The sequence below is a fragment of the Girardinichthys multiradiatus genome, chromosome 2 (genome assembly GCF_021462225.1).
Source record: "Girardinichthys multiradiatus isolate DD_20200921_A chromosome 2, DD_fGirMul_XY1, whole genome shotgun sequence".
NCBI lineage: Eukaryota > Metazoa > Chordata > Actinopteri > Cyprinodontiformes > Goodeidae > Girardinichthys > Girardinichthys multiradiatus.
Window position 1 is genome coordinate 10112014 of NC_061795.1, and position 26972 is coordinate 10138985.

Sequence of the window (26972 nt, forward strand, 5' to 3'; positions counted from 1 at the left end):
AATGAAATAATTAAAGAGAATAAAAAAAATCAATGATTAAAAAGATGATAATAAAAAAATCAATAAAATAAAATGAAAAATTAATGATAAAATGATTGATAAGAAAATGGAAGGAAAGTTGGACTGAAAACTTAACTAATAATGTTTAGATGGCACAGTCAAAGGCCACTCTAACAAATAAGTTCTTAATCTTGATTTGAATGAACTTAGGTTTTCAGCCCTTTTACAGTTAACTGGGAGTTTTTTCCAGATTTGTGGAGCATAAGAACTAAAAGCTGCTTCTCCATATTTGGTTCTGGTTCTGGGTATGCAGAGTAGATTTGAGCCAGAAGACCTGAGAGGTCTGGGTGGTTGATACACTGACAACAAGTCTGTAATGTATTTTGGTGCTAAGCCATTCAGTGATTTATAGACTAACAGAAGTATTTTAAAGTCTATTCTTTGACATACAGGGGCCAGTGTGGGGGCTTTTGAACCGGGGTGATGTGGTCCACTTTCTTAGTTTTAGTGAGGACGCGGGCAGCTGTCTAATCAACTTTTTAGTCAGACACCATTGCAGTAATCAATTCTACAAAAGATGAATGCATTAATGAATGCATTAATTAGTTTTTCAAGGTCCTGCTGGGACATTAGTCCTGTAGTACTGTATAGTCTGAGCTAGGGAATTATATATGTTAAATAAAGGTGGCTTGAGAACGGACCTTTAAGGAACACCACAACAGAATACGGTATACCCAGATTTATAATATTTATTTATTTTCAATTTTGTGCCACTAGTGGCCTTTATTTTGTAAGTTGACTGACAGGAAATGGGGTCAAGAGAGAGGGGAAGACATGCAGGAAAGGTCAACAGGTTGAGGACTATAGCCTCCATACACGGGTTGTGCGCTTTACCCCCCACACCCAGAGATTTATATTACCAAATGACTCAAAGTAGTTCTGTTCCACCAGAAAAGATCTAAACAAATTTAGAACATTACCAAACAATCCCACCCATTTTTCTAGCCTTTCAATAATCCAAGACAGACATTCTAGAGCCATTACTGTTATTAAGGTGTATGTAGTTCAACACGTCTGCCATTGCAGTTTCAGTAATGTGGTTTTGTGTAAAGAGTATTTTTTATTATAAAAAGTTACATTTGATCCTAAATTGTTATGATGTGTTTTGGAGGTAGGTTCCAGAGATTTAATGAAAAATAAACTTACAAAACTTACAAAAGATCAGTTCAGGAACTCAGACAGGTATAAAACATGAACTGGATGAAAGCAGGTGCATGAAAATCAGACATGGAAGAACTTAGGACTGGACCAGGGCAAAGACACAGGATTGGAAACGGGAGGAACCAGTGGAGAACAATGAAAACCAGAGAGCTCAAGTACTGAGGGGAATGAAGTGTAAGCCAATGAGCTGGGAGACAAGGTAATCAGAAGTGAATATGCCACAGGTGTGCACCAGGGCTGCAGGGAGACAGAGGGCGTGACTGATTAGTTTCATAGATGGGGGAATTAACCAAGAAATGAGGAACTGAACAGAAGGTAAACAAAGAAACTAGACTAGATTACAAAACCAAGGGAAAACAGATCTAAATGGAAATGAAACTAGGCACATGAAACACCAGAATCCGGGAGTAACAAAAACTAAACAAGAGATCCACTAAACCTGAATGAACAGAAAACACCTGGCTGAGAAGAGTAAACAAAAACAGTAATACTGGCAGAGCTGGGGAAATAATCAAACACAAACTCAAAGTTCTAGCACAGGTAGGACATGACATAAATAGTCATTTCAATAATCTTTGCCAGAACTGTTAGATAATAAAGTCCAACAAAACACACAGCTACCACAAAAAAAACATCTCGGCTCAACACCTACAAAACACTTATCTCAGACAATATCCAAAATGAGGCTGTCAACTCATTGGTAGGGCTCCTACATGTACCAATGCACCCTTTCCTGAAAACAGTATCAATGTTTTGACAAATCGCTAGATAAATCCTCATGGCATTATGATCGACTGTGGCTGTACAGGTCCTTCTCAAAATATTAGCATATTGTGATAAAGTTCATTATTTTCCATAATGTCATGATGAAAATTTAACATTCATATATTTTAGATTCGTTGCACACTAACTGAAATATTTCAGGTCTTTTATTGTCTTAATATGGATGATTTTGGCATACAGCTCATGAAAACCCAAAATTCCTATCTCACAAAATTAGCATATTTCATCCGACCAATAAAAGAAAAGTGTTTTTAATACAAAAAACGTCAACCTTCAAATAATCATGTACAGTTATGCACTCAATACTTGGTCGGGAATCCTTTTGCAGAAATGACTGCTTCAATGCGGCGTGGCATGGAGGCAATCAGCCTGTGGCACTGCTGAGGTCTTATGGAGGCCCAGGATGCTTCGATAGCGGCCTTTAGCTCATCCAGAGTGTTGGGTCTTGAGTCTCTCAATGTTCTCTTCACAATATCCCACAGATTCTCTATGGGGTTCAGGTCAGGAGAGTTGGCAGGCCAATTGAGCACAGTGATACCATGGTCAGTAAACCATTTACCAGTGGTTTTGGCACTGTGAGCAGGTGCCAGGTCGTGCTGAAAAATGAAATCTTCATCTCCATAAAGCTTTTCAGCAGATGGAAGCATGAAGTGCTCCAAAATCTCCTGATAGCTAGCTGCATTGACCCTGCCCTTGATAAAACACAGTGGACCAACACCAGCAGCTGACACGGCACCCCAGACCATCACTGACTGTGGGTACTTGACACTGGACTTCTGGCATTTTGGCATTTCCTTCTCGCCAGTCTTCCTCCAGACTCTGGCACCTTGATTTCCGAATGACATGCAGAATTTGCTTTCATCCGAAAAAAGTACTTTGGACCACTGAGCAACAGTCCAGTGCTGCTTCTCTGTAGCCCAGGTCAGGCGCTTCTGCCGCTGTTTCTGGTTCAAAAGTGGCTTGACCTGGGGAATGCGGCACCTGTAGTCCATTTCCTGCACACGCCTGTGCACGGTGGTTCTGGATGTTTCTACTCCAGACTCAGTCCACTGCTTCCGCAGGTCCCCCAAGGTCTGGAATCGGCCCTTCTCCACAATCTTTCTCAGGGTCCGGTCACCTCTTCTCGTTGTGCAGCGTTTTCTGACACACCTTTTCCTTCCCACAGACTTCCCACTGAGGTGCCTTGATACAGCACTCTGGGAACAGCCTATTCGTTCAGAAATTTCTTTCTGTGTCTTACCCTCTTGCTTGAGGGTGTCAATAGTGGCCTTCTGGACAGCAGTCAGGTCGGCAGTCTTACCCATGATTGGGGTTTTGAGTGATGAACCAGGCTGGGAGTTTTAAAGGCCTCAGGAATCTTTTGCAGGTGTTTAGAGTTAACTCGTTGATTCAGATGATTAGGTTCATAGCTCGTTTAGAGACCCTTTTAATGATATGCTAATTTTGTGAGATAGGAATTTTGGGTTTTCATGAGCTGTATGCCAAAATCATCCGTATTAAGACAATAAAAGACCTGAAATATTTCAGTTAGTGTGCAATGAATCTAAAATATATGAATGTTAAATTTTCATCATGACATTATGGAAAATAATGAACTTTATCACAATATGCTAATATTTTGAGAAGGACCTGTATTCCTCTGCCTCTCTGTCTTGCTCACAGGAAGCCATTATGTTGTCATGTTTACCTCTTGGCCTGTGTTCCCCTCACTTTGCCACCTGAGTCAATAATTCAAAAAACATTGAAAAGAAGTGTATAGTGCTATGATACCATATAACAACTCTAAAGAAAAATAGTTAAGTAGTACTAGACTAAAGATTGTTTTCTTTGACAATGTTTACCATTTTCTCTCTGACGTTTCCAGCTTAAAGCCAGTCTTAAGAGTCAGGACAAAGTGAGACACATTTGGAATTACTTATTTAAAAGTTATTCCAAATGTTTGATGTGGTTATGTCACTTCATTTTAGCTCAGGCCACATTTGCCAGTTTCCATCTGTGTCTGTATGCTGTTCTCCATTTGTACCTGTTGATTTCAGCTGATCCAGGGTATGTGTCGACAGCTGGAGGACAGCATTCAGCGTATAAGCTACTGCAATACACAGGTGGTCCAGAATGATATTAAGTCTGCTCATGAGGTGCTTCAAAATGCCAGAGAGTCTCTGAAGGTAAACATTTCAGTTTCTTTCTTGACAACTAAGAAATCATGATGTGAGCCAAAGTTATTTAATATAATCTGTGTGTATTCTAAGCAGACACTTTATCGTAACTTACACAAAATGCAAATCAGGCCAATGAAATGGTTCTAAAATATGCTGCATGGAGGTTAATAAAGTTTTAACTGTAACTGTTGGAAGGTTTTGTGCCTATAATTGGTTTTGCTTGCTTGTTTTGTGTTTTATACATGCAGCTGCTTCCATCTTTGTGTGATGAGACCATTAAGTGTTCCTCTGTTGGAGACCTGGTGATGGATATCCTGTCTGATGCTACTTCTACACTGACTCGGGAAATCACAAAAAACTTGCAGGTACTCGTATTCTGCATTATCTGACAGTCACAGATCTGACACGCATTGACTAGTTTTGCAAGTTCATAGATTCTGTTCATTAAAGAGCTATACTTAGAACACGTGTCTCCTTCAATGTGTTGATAACAGTCCAAACCATGGAGTCTTGGTCACTTCTGTCGTCTTCATTGCCACCGCATTACATTGTAGCCATTTTAGAACATTGTGAAGACCTTTTGTCCTGACTATTGTTTTGGTTAAACATACGTCAAAGCAACAGCTAAAATATTCATAGATGTCTAATCTTAAACCTGCCCAAGTAAAGTTTAAAGTTGAGAATACACACTATATTGCTGAAAGTATTGGGTCCCACTACTACATCAATATATCCCGGTGTTCCGGTCACTTCCATGGCTACAGAAAGTTTGGTGTGAAGAAACCTGAGTCTTGACCTCAACCTTCTTGAACACCCTTGTGATGAATTAGAGCGGAGGCTGCAGTTCTGGTTTTCTCATCTAACTATGAACACACTCCTAAACAGTGGAAGATGCTTACAGAAGAGTTAAAGTTGCTATTGCTGGCAACAGTGGAACCATCAACAAACTGGACCTTATAGATTAAGAACAGGATGCTATCAGAGTTCAGGTACATGTAAAAGTAGACAGATACTTACTGCAATACAGTGTATGCATGTCAAGCCTTGGATATGAAATAAAATGTCAACATTTAGGTGAAACTGTGAAGTTGGCTGTGCTGGTGGTGGCTTGAAATGATCATTCAGATAAAACTATTAGTATTTTTATATAAATACCAATTCAGCCCTACCCCTAATGATCCAGCAAGCATGTTGTTGTCAGTGCTGTGTCACGTATTTGCTACAAGCTCTACCTGCATCTTTTGTAAGTCCAGCAGTATTTGTGTGTGGTAACTGGTTAAAAATGTAATTCATGATAAATCATAGCTGAATGTCAACTTTGTCCCTCATGACATCCAACAGTCACAGATTGGCCAGTGTACACAATCTACAACGCTACACTAAACAATGATTGTATTCATCCATAAAAAGGGGCAGAAAGAAAAATACTTAATTTACTTAAAGAAATTGAATTTATCCAGCAATGAAAGCAAACAAGATTTAAGCATGTTGGTATTATTGTTGGGTGCTGTCATTCATTGTGGAACCCATGATTCATCAAAGATACATTAAGCTGAGGGTGGTGGACATCCTAGCTGAAGTTTGGTTGTGAGACAGGACTCTGTCTTGTTTGTCTTACTCTGGACTCTAGATCATCACTTACGGTCTTGATTATTTTAGGAGTTGGGTCAAGGCCTGATAGGATTGGCAGAATCAGTGTGTCCACGGGTGGTGCAGCGCTCCAGTGTCTGCAAGAGTCTGTCAGAGTGCATGTCCAAAAAAAGCAAACAGGCAGAAATATTCCTAAGAAGCAGGCTGGTGGAAACTGCAGGGGAAATCATCAGCACCAGATTGAGGTAAAACCCTTTTTTGTTTGTGAACTAAGCTAATTTACGCAGGTTACTGAAGTTTCTTTAATTTGTCATTTTTTATAAAGGGTCACAAGGACATACTCCATCATTCGTCTCTAAGTTGTCTTTACTGAGTAAACATTTGCACATACTTTAACTTCTCTGTTTTGTCAGTGAACTGAGACAAGCATTGGCTGTGACTCTGGCTGAAACCATGGTAGAACAGGTGCTACAGGATCTGACAGCAATGCAGGACAAAATGGTAACTCGGATTGTTTTTGTGCTCTATTTTATGTGTTTGAAACTAAGCTGGTACAGCTGACACAATGAAACCCCTGAAAAACAAACATTGGCTGTCCATTAACAATAAAACTAAAAATGCCACCACATTACATTGTAATGTGGTCTTTCATTTGTTATACAAATAAGTTAGAAACATTTTGGTTTTTGCAAGTCTCTGCTTCAAAGAAATTAAGCTGTCAAAAATACTTTAAAATTAGACATAATTAAGTAACTGAACATTCTTGTTTTTGTTAAACATGACTTAAAATATAATATCTTAAGCTGAAATTATTGCAGTTTCTAAATAGAGTTGTCAATTAAAATAAAGGAAATTATTATAAAATGACCTGGGAAAACGTTCTAGTGTGTGTGCAATGTGTAACAATGTGATACAAAAATAATAATGCATATATTATTTTCTTTCTTTTCCAATTGATTAAAATGTTATGTTACAAAAAAATCCACAATAAATCTGTAAAAGGAGAATTTTGCAGTTACAGGAAGGAAAAGTGTAACTAATTGGCCTTGAAAGGAGAAAATGCTCCGCAAAAGAAATGGAAAACAAATGAACATGAAAGAAAATGTTTAAATCAGCTGAATCTGATTTAATAAATCGACTGAAATTAGACCGCTATCCAGAAAAATGAAAACCATCTTTAGCAACTAAACAGGAGAAAATAATTCTCCAGGGGAATTAAATGAATCTTGGGATTCAGTGATGAATCCTGAATCTGCATTGACCAACTTTAGTTTAGTGTCATGTGTCTACAAATAAAAAAGCACATTTCTTAGTCATTGGTGATACATGCTGTATCAACTAAAGCAGATTTTCAGCTATTACTTTAGGACTAAATGACTTTGAATATTGAAACTAGTCAGTCAGTCATCTTCTATACGGCTTCTTCCATAGTGGGTCGCGGGGGATCTGGTGCCTATCTCCAGCAGTCTATGGGTGGAAGGCGGGGTACACCCTGGACAGGACGCCAATTCATCGCAGAATATTGAAACTTATATAAACTTTTCACATTTCATCCATTCAAAAAAGGTTTAGTGATGATAAGGGTTAGGAATGATTGACCAACTTGAGGGAAGAGTCTAAGTATCTCAAGGTTGATGGATGGATGGATGGATGGATGGATGGATGGATGGATGGACCCATCCAACTCCCAAATGGAACTTAAAGCATCCAAAAAGGACTTGGTAGTGAGTCAACCCAGTGTTCCTGTTGATCACTATCATTATGTTGTTTAAGATGTATGAATTGCAGTATTATTTGTTAAAACACTGAGTGTTCAGCACACAGATAGGGACTCTAAATCAACAGGAATGCCTAATGCAACATCTTCTTATAACTAGCTGAGTGTATGCCCTAGACCAAACCTGAACCTCCATTCTTCCATTGAAGTAAAAGGCTTCCATATCATGAAAGAGCATCCTCCACTGTGCCACATTAAAAGACATCTCCGTTGGGATGTTCTTGTCATTCCTGAGGGCTAGATGAGTCCGGATCTATAATAAATTCTGAATGCTGTCAAAAGAAGTACTTCCCTTATCTGAAGGATGTTTTTCTGTTTAAAATTAACAATGAAAACCTCAAACATTAGTGATCTCATATTTTCCCCTGAAAAAAAACTTTTTTAACCCTTTATTCTGAACATTTTAACTGATAATGTATCAACTATACACCTATCAGTCGAGATTGGGCAATCCCATTCAACATTTAGTGAGAAATTGTATCTAACTTTCAGGTCAAATCAGAAACACAATTTACTATCAGTTTTCTTGTTGAACATTTACACCAATGCCTTAAGAAGATAATATTGTATTAATCAAAACAATTAAATAGTTGACAATTTGGGTAGTGAACACCATTATATATTCAGCATGCTGTTGACCTGGATGGGAAAATGCTAATGTGTGTACAGATTCTGTATTATAAATTGAGATTTCTCTTACTTAATGTTTAGGACTGCCTAATAACTGAAAACTCATCCAGCACTCAGAAAATCAATATCCCAGAGCTTCGGCTGACTGACAGTGATTTCCCAACTGATGATGTAAGAGAAACCCACAAACCTTTCCTTACATGTGTTGTGCACTTCAGAAAACAGTGAATATTCATGAGGTGAGTTTTTCGTTTTGTTTATTTTTGTTCATTTGTTTCTCGCCATCTACAGTACAGTCCAGCATTCTGGAGAAACGAATTGCTTTCTAAGAGCCTGAGACCTGCTGCTTCAATTAAAAGTAAGACGCAACAACCATCAACAACATTTGGCACTGCAGGGGTGAAAAAGGACAGCTCACTGAGACTTAGAGTTGTTGCCTTTCCAGTCTTAATTGGTCACTATGAAATGCTCCTTTTGCCCATTAGCCTGGGAATTATAACTCTCTGTAACCATCTATAGTGGATACAACATGCTTTGGAAAGTCAAACAATCAACCTACCCATGTTCTTTTCTTCTTTAATAAAACTATATCATGATACTGGTGGAACATTTAATTTTAGTTGATTTATTTTAATATCTCTCAAATTTTATAAACAGGAAACCTATAATAAGAACTAAGAAATAGTGTCTGGATGAGTTTTTAATTTTTTAATTTCTGGGAACAAGAAAAAACCAGATCCAAACTTAATACTTTATATGACTGTAAGTCATGAATTTCTTCTTCCAATCTTTGAAGGATTGCAATATTACACTCTAAAAATCTGGAAAACTACCATTACAACTATCTTTACAACTCTGTGACAATGATGGGCCACTGTGACCACACATGCTGGTCAATGGCAAAGTATGGCTTTTCAGCCTAATGCAAACACAAAGGCCTTGGAAATTACCATCAAGTGCTGGCAACAGTAAAGGCATCCTCTATGTCTGTTGACCATCACCTACTGTTTTGACTGATTATCAGATGATCTGTTATCAATTTATCTACTTTGCAACAGATGCTGACAATAGATGGATGGATACATATCTTCTTGGCAATGCCAACCAAGACATAGGAGTATGTGGTGTTGCAGTGTTAAAATAAAGCAGGAAAAAGCAGGAGACAGATGTATGCTTCAGACCTCTCTTCTTTTGTTCTCTCTTCTTCGTCTTACCTTCTCCACAGTAAAAAAAACACTTCACCTATTGGCAAGTCATAGCAATAGCACAACACATTTCCCCTTTTCTTTAAAGCAAATACTTTGCAACAAGAAACATTTATAGAACTCAGTATGAAAGTGCAAGAATATAGTTCGTATGAACTATAGCACGTGAAACAAGTGAACCACCTCAGATGTGGACCTTTGTAATCAACCAAAACATTTAAATGAAAATGTCACACTTCTTGGTTTCAACTATATAACCCGGTGCATTTCTTATTAACCTATTTACCAGTATTGCAAGAGAACTAAAGAACTAGTTTAATAGAACCTTAACAGGTACCAGAAAGTTTTGATGAACCTTTAGGAACATGGTCAGGTCTGTGAACATGAACAATGTCACTCACTTTGAAGGAAAGTGTTTTTGCTCCCCTCTTTTTGTTCGTGTATTCCTCCATCTGTTTACATCCAGCTTGGTGCGCATTTTCCTGTTTCTCAGCAACTCAAATGGTGTGGCACCGGTAGCTGCATGTAGTGTGGCACGATAGTTGTGCAACAACTCAGTCACTAATATTTTGAATGGTTTGCAACTTCTCTTAGTTGTCTGTATGCACTCCTTCAAAACTCTGTTAAATCTCTCTACAGCTCCATTTGCTTGTGGGTAGTACACACTAGCTTTCAAGTGCTGTATCCCTCTCTCTCTCGCTCAGAAAATATGAAAAGGCATGAGAAGTAAACTGGCTGCCTTTATGTGAAACCAGGAAGCTTGGGTCACCAAGTGTGTTACTGAACACAATGGCTAAGAAGCGATTAATTACCTCTGCTGTGATGTTAGAGGCAAACTCAAATTCTGGCCATTTACTGTAATAGTAGCAGGGCTTGACATTAACTTTTTTGCTCACCGGCCACTGTGGCTAGTGGTTTTCCAAAGTTACTAGCCACTCAGCATTTTCACCAGCAACAATGTTGTTGTTGAGAATTTTTGATTAATTTGATTAAAGCTGACTATAGCGTGCTAAAGTTTACTTGAACTAGATTTACAGCATTTTTAAATGTAAATGACCCTTTTACACAATCATATCAAGACTACATAAAATATTTACCACTTCAGGTCATTGTCAAGCATTCAGCTCCGATAAGGTTCTGTGCAGGGGCGTTTTTAGGGTCTAAAAAGATTGGGGGCTTTAGCCCAAACCCAAAATATTTATATTTCCATAAGACAGTTTATAAGTAATTTAAAGTTAAAATAACATAGGACATATTGTACCAGTTCTCTCTCTTGGCTGGGTTTAGACTGAATGTAAGTTATTGTGAATCAAACAAAAAAGGTTTACAATCATTTTACTTGTTTTTTTATTTTTGTTAGAAGCTGAATGAAGGATTAGAAGAAACAGAGTTTAGGACTGATGAAAAACAATTTTGCTGAAGCAAATAATGACACATTTTGAGGTATTTAGAAAAAAAACGTAATCTGAATTTCTGATGACAAAATTCTTTCTTAAACTCAGAGATGTTTACTATGGGCCAGATATATTTGCTTGTTTTGTCATCTACATAAATTACCTTTTTAAACGTTACATTCTCATCAATGTGTTCCACGCCTAAGGGTCCATTGTCTTAATTTCTTACATTTCAAAAAAGGAAACTGGTATAAAGCAGATTTTTATTAAATCTTAGTCAAATGGTAAAATCCTAAAACACATTTATTTATTTTAATTATGACTTTCATATTGGCTTTCAAAACATTTCATTAAAATTGTTCCCTCTCTTTTGAACCTGTTCTCTTTTATCGCCATCTTTTCAGCCCTTCATTAAACTTCTGAAGAAATTTGTCCTGTCAAAAATAATAAATGAAACATTTTCCAACAGTCTGTTGTTCTGCACTGAGCATGTGAAACATTAGTGCAGTTTTTACTTTTAAACACTTTCTGAGAGAAATGGGTCTTAAGTTGTGGTGTTTCAAATATAGCATAGAGCCTCATCCTGGACCTTATCAGTACTAATATTACAGTTATTAATAACTCTATACATATGGTATCATTGTTTAATTAGTTTAGTATATATAATATCATATGTGTATTTCAAAAAAATAAAATAGTTAATTAATTAATGGTCCATCTGTGGTAAAATTGTGAAGTCCAATACCATTTTGTGGCTGCATCTTTTTAATACTTCTAAATTTCTTCTATCAAGAAGTCCAGGGCTATTCAGAAAACCTCTGGGTCTAACGACGCCCCTGGTTCTGTGTAAAAGTCCCTATATATACTTTGTACACTGCGGTAATGTTTCAAACACATTGCCGCCCCCACCGCGACACAACTGTGTGCTCCACAGGGATCGTCTGTCTAAAGCGACGTCGATCATGAACGGACCAGAGAGCAAACACCGTACACAGGCGGGGCTCATGGGTCATGGGACACTCAATGTCGTAGCGTTGCATTTTAACTTGCTTATCATTTCAGATCCCATTTAAGAAAGGGACAATTAAAAACTGTATATATAATTCAACCCGCCAAAGTGGCTGGTCGGAGTGGCTGTGTTACTGCTAAAATTAATGTCAAGCCCTGAATATTAGAACAAAAAGCATATCTGCAGTCCTATGTCACATTTTCAAATGGGCCTGTTATGTCAATAGGGACCTTTTCCAATGGCTTGTCTGGTTGTTCCACCAGTGTAAGTCGGGCAGGCGCAGTTTTGGAAACTTTATCGCTGAACTGGCAGGTAATACAGGCGGTAATGACTGATTGTACAAGTTCATCCAATTTCGGTCACCAATATAGTTTATGCAGCTGTTGTTTTGTGCGGACTATTACTTGGTGTCCTTCGTGAGGCAAATTCACCACTCTGGCACAATGAGCGAGTCATGGACAGACAACTCGGATCTGAAAATATGACTGAAGTTCCTCTGACAGGGCTTTTTTGCATTTGGGCCAACCTGTCATGATCTGCCAGTGCAGCAGCATCAGCTCTGGACAGGTCTCACAGGCAGTAGTAAACTCTGAAAGAGAAACAGCATATGGAGAGTCTGTAAAGACAGCAGCAATCATATCAGGTTCCTTTGTGTCAAGGTTTTCAACAGTCTGTGGTAGTCAGGACAAACAATCAGCAGTCACGTTTAGGTGACCTAGTTGGTATGTCATATGTGAAGCAAAGCAGTCAGGCTGACCTTCTGGGAATTATCAGTCCCGCACGCCCCTCAATGTTTGATGTTAGCAGGGTTGTAAGTGTCTGTTGGTCTGTGTGTTGAACTAAACGGTCCCCAGAAATAGGTTCTCCACCATTCCACAGCCCAGATGCAGCCAAGCACTTCCCTGAATGCAATTGTGTCAGCACTGCAGCCAGTCCATTATCAGAAGCATCTGTAGTCACATACGGGTTGGACAACGAAACTGAAACACCTGGTTTTAGACCACAATAATTTATCAGTATGGTGTAGGGCCTCCTTTTGCGGCCAATACAGCATCAATTCATCTTGGGAATGACATATACAAGTCCTGCACAGTGGTCAGAGGGATTTTAAGCCATTCTTCTTGCAGCATAGTGGCCAGGTCACCATGTGATACAGGTGGAGGAAAACGTTTCCTGACTCGCTCCTCCAAAACACCCCAAAGTGGCTCAATAATATTTAGATCTGGTAACTGTGCAGGCCATGGGAGATGTTCAACTTCACTTTCATGTTCATCAAACCAATCTTTCACCAGTCTTGCTGTGTGTATTGGTGCATTGTCATCCTGATACACGGCACCGCCTTCAGGATACAATGTTTGAACCATTGGATGCACATGGTCCTCAAGAATGGTTCGGCAGTCCTTGGCAGTGATGCGTCCATCTAGCACAGGTATTGGGCCAAGGGAATGCCATGATATGGCAGCCCAAACCATCACTGATCCACCCCCATGATTCACTCTGGGCATGCAACAGTCTGGGTGGTACGCTTCTTTGGGGCTTCTCCACACCGTAACTCTCCCAGATGTGGGGAAAATGGTAAAGGTGGACTCATCAGAGAACAATACATGTTTCACATTGTCCACAACCCAAGATTTGCGCTCCTTGCACCATTGAAACCGACATTTGGCATTGGTATGAGTGACCAAAGGTTTGGCTATAGATCAATTGACCCTGTGGAGCTCCTGACGGACAGTTCTGGTGGAAACAGGAGAGTTGAGGTGCGCTTTTAATTCTGCCGTGATTTGGGCAGCTGTGGTTTTATGTTTTTTGGATACAATCCGGGTTAGCACCCGAACATCCCTTTCAGACAGCTTCCACTTGCGTCCACAGTTAGCCCTGTTGGATGTGGTTCGTCCTTCTTGATGGTATGCTGACATTACCCTGGATACCGTGGCTCTTGATACATCACAAAGACTTGCTGTCTTGGTCACAGATGCGCCAGCAAGACGTGCACCAACAATTTGTCCTCTTCTGAATTCTGGTATGTCACCCGTAATGTTGTGTGCATTTCAATATTTTGAGCAAAACTGTGCTCTTACCCTGTTAATTGAACCTTCACACTCTGCTCTTACTGGTGCAATGTGCAATCAATGAAGACTGGCTACCAGGCCGGTCCAATTTAGCCATGAAACCTCCCACACTAAAATGACAGGCGTTTCAGTTTCATTGTCCAACCCCTGTAGGTAAGCAAGTCTGGGTCATACAATCCTAAAGCGGAGCTATTAACTGTAAGTCCCTTAAATACTGTAAAACTGGATTCAGTTTCCCTTGTCCATTTAAAGTTCGTGTTGGTGGACTCTCTGACTGATGCTCAGAGAGGATGTATTGTGTGGAGCAGAAGCATTAATTACTGCAGTGACTGTCCTGGTCAGGATGAAGTCATTCTTTTGATATGGTGTGGCCCAAGTAGCTCAGAGACGACTGGTTGAACTTGTGTTTGTGCATATTTAACTTTAGCCCTGCTCTGTTCAAGGCATGTAGCACTGCTCTTAAGTAGTCATTTTGTGCTCTTTGTGTAGCACCATAGCAGATGATGTCATCCAGGTATGCTTGGATACCTGGCAAACCTCCAAGTACAGTGCCTTGCGAAAGTACTCGGCCCCCTTGAACTGGTCAACCTCTTGCCACATTTCAGGCTTCAAACATAAAGATATAAAATTCAAATATTTTGGAAAGAATCAACAAGTGGGACACAATCATGAAGTGGAAATTTATTGGATGTGTCAAACGTTTTTAACAAATAAAAAACTGAAAAGTATATTATTCGGCCGCCTTGCGTTAATTCTTTGTAGCGCCACCCTTTGCTGCAATTACAGCTGCAAGTTGCTTGGGGTATGTCTCTATATCAGTTTTGCACATCGAGAGACAGAAATTCTTGCCCATTCTTCCTTGCAAAACAGCTCGAGCTCAGTGAGGTTGGATGGGGAGCGTTTGTGAACAGCAGTCTTCAGTTCTTTCCACAGATTCTCGATTGGATTCAGGTCTGGACTTTGACTTAGCCATTCACATGTTTGGTGTGTCTCCCAGGTGGCTTGTGGCAAACTTTAAACAAGACTTTTTAATGGATATCTTTGAGAAATGGCTTTCTTCTTGCCACTCTTCCATAAAGAGCAGATTTGTGCAGTGTACGACTGATTGTTGTCCTATGGACAGACTCTCCCACCTCAGCTGTAGATCTCTGCAGTTCATCTAGAGTGATCATGGGCCTCTTGGCTGCATCTCTGATCAGTCTTCTCCTTGTTCGAGATTAAGATTTAGAGAGACGGCCGGGTCTTGATAGATTTGCAGTGGTCGGAAAGTCCTTCCATTTAATATGATTGGTTGCACAGTGCTCCTTGGGATGTTTAAAGCTTGGGAAATCTTTTTGTATCCGAGTCCGGCTTTAAACTTAAACTCCACAACAGTATCTTGGACCTGCCTGGTGTGTTCCTTGGTCTTCGTGATGCTCTCTGCGCTTTGAACAGAACGCTGAGACTATCACAGAGCAGGTGCATTTATACGGAGAGTTGATTACACACAGGTGGATTCTATTTATCATCATCAGTCATTTGGGACAACATTGGATCATTCAGAGATCTTCACTGAACCTCTGGAGTGAGTTTGCTGCACTGAAAGTAAAGGGGTTGAATAATATTGCACGCCCCACTTTTCCGTTTTTTATTTGTTAAAAAAGTTTGACACCTCCAGTAAATTTAATTCCACTTCACGATTGTGTCCCATTTGTTGTTGATTCTTCACAAAAAATTTTAATTTTATATCTTTATGTTTGAAGCCTGAAATGTGGCAAGAGGTTGACCAGTTCAAGAGGGCCGAGTACTTTCACGAGGCATTGTATAATCGACTGCATATTTTCAAAAGCAGAAGGAGCTGAGGTAAAGCCAAACGGAACCCTGCAGAAATAAAAGAGTCCTTCATGAGTAATGAATGCCGTAATATTCCTACTCTCAGGGTGAAATGGCATTTGATGATAGGCAGATGCAAGGTCATCTGCCTATCTGTAGCACCTCGTAAGTTTGAGATCAGTTCATCCATGTGAGGTAAGGGGTAAGAGTCTGCAACTTTATTTGGCTCTCTCTGATCGACACACATATGTGGTTTCGCTCCATCTCTCCTATGTGTCACAACAATGGTGAGACCCAAGGGGAAGCATTAATACGTTCTATAATGTCTGTTTCCTGAAGGTATCTAAGTTTCTCTGAAACAGCTTGTCTCACTGAAAATGGAAGTCTTCTGTTGCACTGGACTATCTTCTGACTTTACTTGCACTTTGTGAATAAAGTTTTTAGCACATCCTATCTCCATAATAGGAATTAATGGCACAGCTGTCAAAGTGGAAGCAGTAACAATGGTCTTTCCTTCAAGTTTTATGTTTAAGACCTTAAAGAAATCCAGGCCCAGAAGAGATGCACCTGACTTTACCACAAGTAAAGTACCTTCAGCAGAACATCCATCATAGCTAATATTCACTTGTAAACATCCTGTGACAGGGATGTTCTCTTTCGCATAGGTATGAAGAGTAAATTTAGGCTCAGTAATAGCACATTCTGGTAATTGCGATACGTGCTTTCAGGAATAATGGAAACAGATGAGCCTGTATCTACAATCAATGTCCCTGTAATGTCCATCAACACTCGCTTACACAGTGCAGACTATTTTATCTCACACTGCATCATTCATGTAAAGCATTGTGAGCTCATTTATGACTATTTCACGCACCTCCTTATGAGATGATCGGCACATCTTTTGAAAAATGTCCTACTTTTCCACAGCTGTTGCACTTTACTTTTGCAGCCAGGCATGACGTCTTGTTAGTGAGATGGTTAGCAGATCCACAACAAAAACAAGAACTGCGGTTGTTACTTGTGGAGGGGGCCTTGGCAGGGGCATGAGCCGAAAAAGCTTTCTTTGTCTCCCTTTGATGGCTGCCTGTGTATGGCCTGAACCAAAGAAGCAGCAGCGGCTGTAACATTAGCATCAGTGGTCATAGAGTGGTCACATGTCACACTCCATTTGCAATTTGCAATGCCATTGTAGTAGCCTTAGCAAGCGTAAGGTCCGGTTCTAGTAAAGGTCTGGCTCGTATACAAGTATTACCAACATGCTCAATTGGCTGATCGTGTAGCATTTGGTCCTCCATGTCACCAAAATCACAATCTGCGGCTAACTCTTGTAGTGAATCCATGTATTAATTCACCATCTCATCTGGTCACTGTGCTCATTGGCAGAACTTGTGGCGCTCGGCAACGTCATTCACCTTGGGTATAATATGTCCTTTTAAGTCTGTGACAGCAGAGTGATAAGTATCGCCCATATTTGGCAGTGTGTAGAAAAGTGTTTGTTCTTCGACGCCCAGAGGATAGAGTAGAATCGCCGTTTTCTTGCATTGGGCCAGCCATCCCCTGAAGCGGCTTTTACCAGCATGTAGTTGTCGAACATTTTCAGCCACGTTAAAAAAGACATCGCCGGTTCCCCCAGACAAGGCATGAAGGAAGCAGGTAAAGGCACAGAAATAGCCATCCTCGTTGGCAATAATGTGATGTTGTAGACATTTGGACCTCTCTTCTTTTATCCTTTCTTCTTCTTCTTCTTCCCATCTGCACATTACAACAAACAATCCACCTATTGGCAATACACAGCAATTCACAGCAATAGCACAACACAACAAAGTAGAGCCAAGTGTTTCGGTCACAGGGTAAAATATGATTTGATCACAGTCAAAATTGTATTGCCTATCAGGATGGAGCTCTTGTAGACACCTGATTTCTAGGTCCCAAACCATATAATATAAATATTTGAATATTAGAATTAGTTTTTTTTAGAATCTTCAAAGTGACCAGCACTGAGTATGGCAATAACAGAAGCTGATCCCAACCAAAGATAAACTGCTTTTTATTAGGAACCAACTGCACCACAAAGAGGAATCCTTCAGTAAATCTTTAAGGATTCCTTGAATCTTCTGCAGTGTTGTGCACAGACAGGGAGAGACTCTGGATTGGGCCCAGAAGGAAAGCCTTAAAACTCAGGCCAAGCGATCATTTTAGATCTGACTGCAGCACTTTGAAGATTTTTTGTCTCATTTCACAAACTTTGTGAAAGCATCACCAGAGAGGTAGACATCTTGATTTTGAATTAATTAGAAGCAGCCACAGATCCAATGACTCATCAACGCAGTAGCGTACCACCAGTAAGAGAATAGAAGTATTGCACACTTGGTAACTCCATCCAGCACAATGAATCAGCAACTCACTGATATTTCCATTTCTGTGACCTTTAGTCGCTCTCGTTACCTGAGTTTATATTATGCCTCTTAGCACCCTAATTTCCCCATTGTGGCATAGAAAGAAATTATTCACGGTTTATGTTACCTTGGTATCCCAAAGTGAATTGAGTAAAAAATGTCTAACAAGTTCTACTGTTTGCTCCAAGTAAAAATAACTGCCTTGACTTCATCTTGCCTCTGCAGCAGTGACCTCACTAATTTCACTGATTTCTGCCCTTTCAGTATCTTACTATTGACATTATAAATTGTTTGTAAACCAGAGGTATCACAAACATTATTACTAGAGAGATGGACTGAAGCTTGTTTTGTTTTTGCATACTTTATTTTTTGTGTCATTCAGAAAAAAATAACATCTTTTTCACTAGGAGTTGTTGATCTGTCACTTTATAATATAATTTTTATCTTTTAAATTGGGGTCAACAACTCAAATAGCTCCAATACCTCTTTCAGTTTGGGGAGTGAGTCGCCCGACAGTCGACAGTTAGTCTAACCCTAACTCTTATCGGTAAAATAATTGAATTTCCCCATCGCTTACCAACTCTACCAACTAGGGCTGGACTGGGACAAAGCTCTGACACAGGCATTTTTGGCTGAGGTTGGGCCAGCTCAACATCAGAAAATTATTGAATGAGACAATTTGGGCCGGTCGGTTAACGTAAAAATATATCAGCCCAATAGTACACCTGCCCACTGGCCTAATGCCCTGGATGCCCAATTACTAGTCCAGCCCAGCCAACCACATCAGGATTTTAGCTACTTTTAACAAAACCTTTTGGAATGAGTTGGCTTAGGTAAAACACCAAAAATCATCCAGTAATGTTATATGTGCTATTAGGCAGCAGAACTAAACCCTGTTTACTCTTGTGTTTTTTGAAGAATATTTTGAGTCCAGCCACATATGTTGTACATTGCTATGACAGGAATTGTTTTAGCTAAATGCCTACCACATCAGAGTCAGCATCGGAGCTGACAGGTCAGAGCTGTAGATTTAAGAGTAGGTGGGATTCATATCACCGGATCTGACACACAATGGATATAATTGATTCTGGAGAGGGCATAGACCAACACAATTGAACGAAATAGGTGTCAATCAAAAGAAGAGAAGCTGGCGGCCATTTAGGCTCAACGTTGTTAAAAACAATGTTTTTTTGGTTTTAATGGTTATGTTCTGAAAGGAAGTTCATATTTTTCTTGCCTATTGCCACCGCTTAAATGATACCACATTTGTAAGGAAAATGCAGATGTGGGTTGAGCAGCAGATTTGAGTATGTGGGATGGTCCCATGATATCCTCTCTGCCAGTTTAATATAATCAAATGTTTTACTCATCAATGGGATTTTAAGTCAACTAAACATTTCAAGTCATTTTAGTATCAAAACCACCATGATAAAATCTGATCTCAGTTATATCATGTTAGTTTATGGTTGCCTGTTGTCTTCATGTGTTTTTTTCCATGTTAAGCCAATCTGTGGCTGAGACTCAGCATTGTCTGGTTAATTGGAGCATAGCTTGCTTACATACTTTCACACCACTGAGTTTCAGCAAGGGAGAGAAAGGAAAGGCCAGTACATGAAGAAGGGAGAGATGAAGGGAAGTGAAGGAAACAGGCAGATATTGGACACAACTCTCAACTCCCACTTCTGTTTTGTGAAAGCATCATTACTGTGAAAGTTTTTAAAGTGCAGCTCATTAATATATTGATTTTAAGAATAATATTCCTCATTTGATGGATTTAGCTAATAAACTGGATTAAATGTTTTTGATGATACTTGAGTTGTTTAGACTAACACTGTGGAAGCAAAGGAATAATGACATTAAAAACCTGAAATATTCTCTCTTGGCTCTATGTTAGAGCTGTGTTGCTCTCTTCAGTACAGTGTGACCACGTCATCCATCTGCTGCTCTGTTTCCTCCCTTTCTGTTCATAGCTCCCCACACTCTTCTTCCCACCCCCTATGTCTCCGTGCTAAACCGTCTTCCTCCATTTTCTGTTTTTTCTTCTCACTCCTTCTGTATTCACTTCTTTCAGGTTTAAATATATATGTATATATGAATATTAAATAACAAGAAATGCTTACTCCCTAGGCTAAAAGCCAGTCTTTTCTTGCCTCCATCCTACGCCTATCCCTCTGTGTGACTCTTCTCTTCTGAGTGATATTGCTTCTTTTTCAGGTCTCCTGGATGCAGATTGTGAGCAACACACCAGGGAAAGAAGAACAGAGAGAGAGGGGGGAGGAGCTGCCAGAGAGGATGATGGAGGAGGAAGGTGTGCGCTCCCACAGTTGCCACTCTCAACCTCAAGTCCCTCCCTTTCCCCTTCTACTTCCTTGTCCCCCTCCCCCCAACCACAGAGGGGGAGGAGGTGGATGGAAGGGGAGGTGGCATCAGTGGATGCTGCAGAAGCAGTATCAAGAGATAGTGGAGCATCGTTCAGCCATCCTTCCAGCGTCCCCGCTATCTATTCCATCTGTAATCGAGCTTCAAAAGAGAAAGCAGCTGGCCATGGAGGCCTGAACGGACGACAGGATCTCTTCTCTGGCTGCAGCCCCTGCCTATGTCCTCACCCTGGCTCTGGATTCTCTGTTTCTCCCATGGAGCCTCTACCAAGCCAGGGACAGAGTCTGAGGCACTACACTGCCTCCCGACCACGACCACGACGCACACACACTCAACCCCCCTCCTCAAGGCCTCAGGTAAGATCACAGGCACTCATAGACACATACCAAAAAAATACAAATTTACATGTACATGTGTTTGATAATAAACAAATGTCTATCTGTCTGTCTGTCTGTTTGTTATCCTGTTCCATGTACTGTGAGTGTACTGTATGATTGTGTGTGTGTGTGTGTGTGTGTGTGTGTGTGTGTGTGTGTGTGTGTGTGTAGGTGTTTGCCTGTATTAAGAACATTCTCATACGTGTTAGGAGTAGCATTCTCTGGGTTGTTCTTAAAGCTGAGAGGCCCAACCACACTCACTCTCCTTCACTCTTGAAAAATCATTGTTTAATTCAATTACTCATGTTTTCACATTACTGGAGGTCTGTTTCTTTGCACTGCCCAACAAGCCGTGTCCATACACCCATTTAGATTATTTGTATCTTTCCCTAAATCTCACTTAGCAGAGGATCTTTTAAATTTGCCCACATACAAGGCAACAGAAGAGTTTGGGCATTCTAGGATTAAATAAGCCATTGTTTATTTGTCCATCTTTCAGGCACAATCTCATTTTGTTGAACGAGCCCAGGCTGCAGAAAGACCATCCTTACTGACTGAAAAACAACCAGGCTAGCACTGGCATGTTGATAAAAACCAACATGCCAGCCTTATACAGGAGCCGTGTGTTGATGGCCTAACTGGCAATTATACCAATTAACATTACAACTGCCAAGGCGTCAGTTTGTCTCCTCGGGCAATTTTAGCTCTGTAACTCTTTTTAAATAAACCCCCCATAGCACACTTTTTTGCGAAAAGGGTTGACTTCTATTTATGTCTGTTCCATTACTCTTCTGTTCAATTTGTTTGACAAAGAACTGGAGTCAGAAACCTGTTCAGACCTATTGCAATAGGACATAATGAGCACCATGTCCACCCTCATTCTCACCTCTGGTTGGCATAAAAGTGAACGTGCCAAGTTGGAACACTGACACGTTGCTGCTTACACAAATACACACAATAATTATTAAGATATCAAGCGTTTATTTCAGCGCCGTTAGCTATAGCTAGCAATCCATCCTTCCACTGTCTGTACCAGCTTATCTATGCAGGGGTTGATAGTAGGAGCGAGGTACATCCTGGATAGATCACCAATTCATCACAGGGTCATACAGAGACACGCAGGACAAACAACCATGTACCAACCTAAAGACTGCACTCTCACACCTAACAACAATTTAAAGTTACCGATAAAACTAATAAGCATGTTTTCAGTTGGCGGAAAGAAGCTCGAGTTCCTTGGGGAACCCACACATGCACAGGGAGAACATGCGGACTCCATACAGAAAGACCCCCCCCCGCTGGGATTTAAATCCACAATATTCTTGCTGCAAAGTAGCCATGGCTGCATATATACATATATATATATATATATATATATATATATATATATATATATATATATATATACAGTCAGTCAGTCAGTCATTTTCTACCGCTTATTCCATAGTGGGTCGCGGGGGAGCTGGTGCCTATCTCCAGCAGTCTATGGGCGTCGATAACGACGACAAGTTTATCGACGATAAACTATATATATATATAGTATATACTATGCTATATATATATATATATAGTTTATCGTCAAACTTATTACATGAATTATTACATGAAAAAATATGCTAAAACCTGCATCTGTTATCATATCTAGATTTAGAAACATAATTTTATTTTATATAATTTCTAGCCAAAGTTATTAAGAGCTATTGTGGAAGGTCCAACGAGGCGCTAGCAGCTCCAGAGCCGGAGGTTGTAGACCCCTGGTTTATACCTAGAACTTCTGAGAAGAGTCATTTTGACCCCATAGAGTTTATGATGGAAGTCCAGAATGGCTCTGAGGAGGAGAGGTATGAAGGAATCCAACAGCTTGCAATAGGAGGGCAGCCAGAGGAGCAATGAGGAGATTAGAGGGAAGAGTCTTGGACATTTTTCCAATAATCACAAAGAACAAAGAAGCAGAGCACAGGAAGCCAGGAACTAAGCATGAATGAGGAAACTGGTTTCTACAAGGAAAGAACAGCAAAGGTAAATGCCACAGCCTCGAGGAGAGCAATAAAACAATGAAGGTAGGCTTGATTACCATGCATGTGAGCAATACAATCTGACATCTGTCTCAAGGAGCCTGTTTCTCTTTATGGTCCTTCTGATTACGCTTGAGTTTGATTGAGCTGGAGTTGTGGGAGCAAACCTACCAGTCAGTGAGATAAGGTGAGGAGAAACACTCATGCACACTTCAACCTACGCTCAACTCTGTGGATATGGCAGTCATCCCCACACCCCTGATACCCCCTGGCAGCCAACTAAAACTTGACGTGGAAGAAACCTCAAAGTCAGAGAAGAGAGAAGGATCTAAAATGAAAAAAACGGGGAACTCATAAACATGAACTACAATGTTGGGTGTCGACGATGCGTTCAACAATGAAAGCGGGATGCCTATAAATGACCTGGGCCGGGGGAGGGTGTTCTGCCAGAGGGCACAAGGAACTAGACCAGACTGGCTTCTTTTGGGAGACATGAAAAGTGGGGTCATTGCAGAGGTAAGAAAGGGGTTTCAGGCAGACAATAGATGGAATGATGACAGACCCTATCTCATAGGGACCTACAAACCAGGGTAACCAGGGCTACTGGAACATGATTTAAATGGAATTTGCGCATGTGTGATCAAGCTCGAAGCATGATCTTTGGGACAGGGCTGCTCCAATGCCAGATACAAGGCATCAGCTTCCAGGATAAAATGGGAGGATAAATCTGGATGGATCAAAATGGGTGCTGCAGAAAATCTTTTCTGGAGTGGTTCTGGAATGGGCCAATTGTGAACTGCTTTCTTTTTTTCTGGGTCAGCCTTAGCCTGCCTCACTCAAAAACGTAGCCCAAGAAGATAATGGAGTTCACATGACATTCACACTAAATTCTTTGAGAGTTTATGGTGGAGTTCCATATCACTACTGAATGGGAGAAGTAAGTGGTTATTGTCTGGGATTGGAAATAATGAAAATGTTTTATAATGGATGGAGAAAGGTTCTTGTTGGGAGTGACGGAATTACAGGGAGGGTGAGTCTTATCTACGGAGTCCGAGGTTGACAAGTAGTGGTGAATAGCTGCTGGATTATTGTTTCCTTTGTTGTTTTTAGTAGCAGATCATTGTGCATTGGAACATGAACAGGCAGGTGAGTAATCAATGGCGTTGAAGACATCCAACAGCTTGTAACAGGAGGGCAACCCAAGGAACAATGAGGAGATTCGTGAGGAGTCTTAACAGGATTTCTCCAATAATCACAAGTAATGAGGTAGCAGAGCACAGGAAGCCAGGAACTGATGGAGCTGACTCCTACAAGGAAAGAACACCAAAATTAAGTGCCAGAACTTTGAGGACAGCAATGAAGGTAGGCCTGATTACGACGAATGTGAGCAAAACCATTTGGCATCTGCCGGAGACTTTATGCTCCTCCTGTTGAGGCAGGAGAAGCATAAACCTATACAACCTATTCAGATATAGAAATAACAAAGTTTAATTAAACTATTGTCATCACATACACTACCGGTTAAAAGCTTTAGAGACACTTTCTGACTTAATGGGTTTCTTTATTTTCATGACTATTTACATAATAGATTCTCAGCAAAGGCATCAAAACTATGAATGAACACACGTATGTAGTAAACAAATAGGTTAATATTTCATCACAGCAAGGGCTGCTTTTTAAGGAATCTAAAATATAAAACAGACTTAAATCCCTTACTGCCGGTGTCCACCACCGGGTTCTGGGATTGCCGCCGCGACAGCACCGCACACCTTACGGCCGCAGCTACGGGCAGCAGCATCGACAACAGATGTGGAGAACATGGTCCACTCGGACTCTGTGTCTCCAACATCCCCCGGAATCTGGTCAAAGTTCTCCTGGAGGTGGGAGTTGAATACATCCCTAGCCGAGGGCTCCACCAGGCCTTCCCTGCAGACCTTCACTATGCGCTTGGGCCTGCCAAGTCTGTCCAGCTTTCTCCTGCTCCAGCGGATCCAACTCACCACCAGGTGGTGATCAGTGGACAGCTCAGCCCCTCTCTTCACCCGAGTGTCCAAAACATGCGGCCGAAGTTCTGATGATACGACAACAAAGTTGATCATTGACCTCCTGCCTAGGGTGTCCTGGTGCCAATTGCACTGATGGACACCCTTATGTTTGAACATTGTGTTCATTATGGACAATCCGTGACTAGCACAGAAGTCCAATAACAAAACACCACTCGGATTCAGATCGAGGAGGCCATTCCTCCTGATCACGCCTCTCCAGGTGTCACTGTCGTTCCCCACGTAGGCATTGAAGTCCCCTAGCAGAATAATGGAGTCCCAGGGGGGGGCACTATCCAGCGCCCCCGACAGGGACACCAAGAAGGCCGGGTACGCCGCATTAGTGCTCGGCCCATAGGCCGAAACGACTGTCAGAGACCTGGATGTTGTGGGGCTGTCATGGTTGACACACCTCTTCAACATTGCATGGCGGTCGGGGAAAGGACAGGATTTCTAGACGCAGCCAAGGGCCGGAGGGGGTCTGGTTTGGGGACCAGTGGATTTTGTCTCTTATTTTTGCAGATGATGTGTTGGCCCCCTCTAGCCAAGGCCTACAGCATGTGCTGTGCCGGTCTGTTGTGGTGAAGAGAGAGCTGAGCCGAAATAGGAAGCCCTCGATTTACCGGTCGGTCTATGTTCCTACCCTCACCTATGGCCATGAACTTTGGGTCATGACCGAAAGAACGAGATCCCGGACACAAGCGGCTGAAATGAGCTTCCTCCGTAGGGTGGCCGGGCACTCCCTTAGAGATAGGGTGAGGGGCTCGGCCATCCGGGAGGGTCTCGGAGTAGAGCCGCAGCTCCTCCACATCAAGAGGAGCCAGTTGAGGTGGCTCGGGGCCAGGGGATGGTCCAGGACACGCTGGAGGGACTATGTCTCTCGGCTGGCCTGGGAATGCCTTGGGCTCCCCTCCGGAGGAGCTGTAGGAGGTGTCTGGGGAGAGGGATGTCTGGGTGTCTCTGCTGAGTCTGCTGCCCCCGCAACCCGGTCCCGGATAAGCGGAAGACGACGAGTATGAGAACATACTTAAAGTTCTGTAACATTTTTCATTTGCTACGTAATTCCATTTGTGTTCATTCACAGTTTTGATGCCATCATTGAGAATCTACATAGTCATAAGTAAATAGTCATAAACATAAGGTAAACTATTAATTGAGAAGGTGTGTCAAACATTTTTGACCGGTAGCCTATAAGGTAGCACCAGCACAGCAGCACAAGCAGGAAATATGTTTGAAGTGGGAAATTTCTTTCCAAGGAAGGCTCCATATCCTGACAACCCAGATTTTTAACTGTAGACAATCCCAAATCCTTTGCTGTAAAACCTTGATAGAACTTTAGAATTAGCTTTACTTTTTCCAAGTTAGGGGTGAGCTTGGTCTTGGCTTGCTTACTGTTCCTCTGGTTGATGGTCGCAGTGTGTGATCAACTGTGCTGCAGACTTTCATCAAGTTGCATAATGTTCAAGACTAGCAACAGACCTGTAAGCCAGGCAACGCTGTTCCCTGTTGGCACTAGATTTTCTACTCTCCAGGACTCTCCAGGACTCCAGGACTCCATGACACAAACATCCGGAGAAATGCTTCCAGTCTGCAAAGAAATTTCCCAGTTCTGCCTCACTTGACGTAGCACTGTGGCTCTTTAGTAAAATGCAGAGATAACGTCACAGGTAATGCTGCCCCCCATCGTATGTGGGTTTAATTTCACTGATACCACCAAGCAAGTATGCCTCCTGAAAACCAATCTTTGCAACCCAAATAATATAACCTGCTGCCTCTGTCAACAGCAACTAGGGTGCTGTGCCTAACATAGGGGGATGCCACCTGCTCACTGACTGCAAATGCAAAACTGCAATACAAAACTAAATTTTCTTTTAATTGGCACTCATGTGCCCCCTTTCTAGTGTCGCCCTGGGAAACTACTCGTATTTGATACTATTCAAAGGGCCAAGATGAGCTACTGTGGCAATTTCAACGCATTAGCCACCAAACTGCTGAAAAAAGCCCATAAAGCCATGGTAAAATCTATAGTTCACAAATGGGGAGGGTTTTTTGGGGGGGATTGCTCTTCTAATGATGAAAATATTAAAATCCATGGATATGCATCAAAACTAAAC

The 26972-nt window shown here is 41.1% G+C and overlaps 1 protein-coding gene across 1 annotated transcript in view; it reads left to right on the top strand.

Annotated features, from left to right (window-relative positions):
- carmil2 (capping protein regulator and myosin 1 linker 2) overlaps positions 1 to 26972 on the top strand; it is a 129072-nt gene that overhangs the window by 22209 nt on the left and 79891 nt on the right. The window contains exons 21-27 of the mRNA XM_047389929.1: positions 4041 to 4169; positions 4412 to 4528; positions 5823 to 5998; positions 6167 to 6254; positions 8242 to 8331; positions 8452 to 8518; positions 20260 to 20780. Of these exons, the coding sequence (XP_047245885.1) occupies positions 4041 to 4169; positions 4412 to 4528; positions 5823 to 5998; positions 6167 to 6254; positions 8242 to 8331; positions 8452 to 8518; positions 20260 to 20780 (1188 nt within the window). The remainder of the gene's footprint in view (positions 1 to 4040; positions 4170 to 4411; positions 4529 to 5822; positions 5999 to 6166; positions 6255 to 8241; positions 8332 to 8451; positions 8519 to 20259; positions 20781 to 26972) is intronic.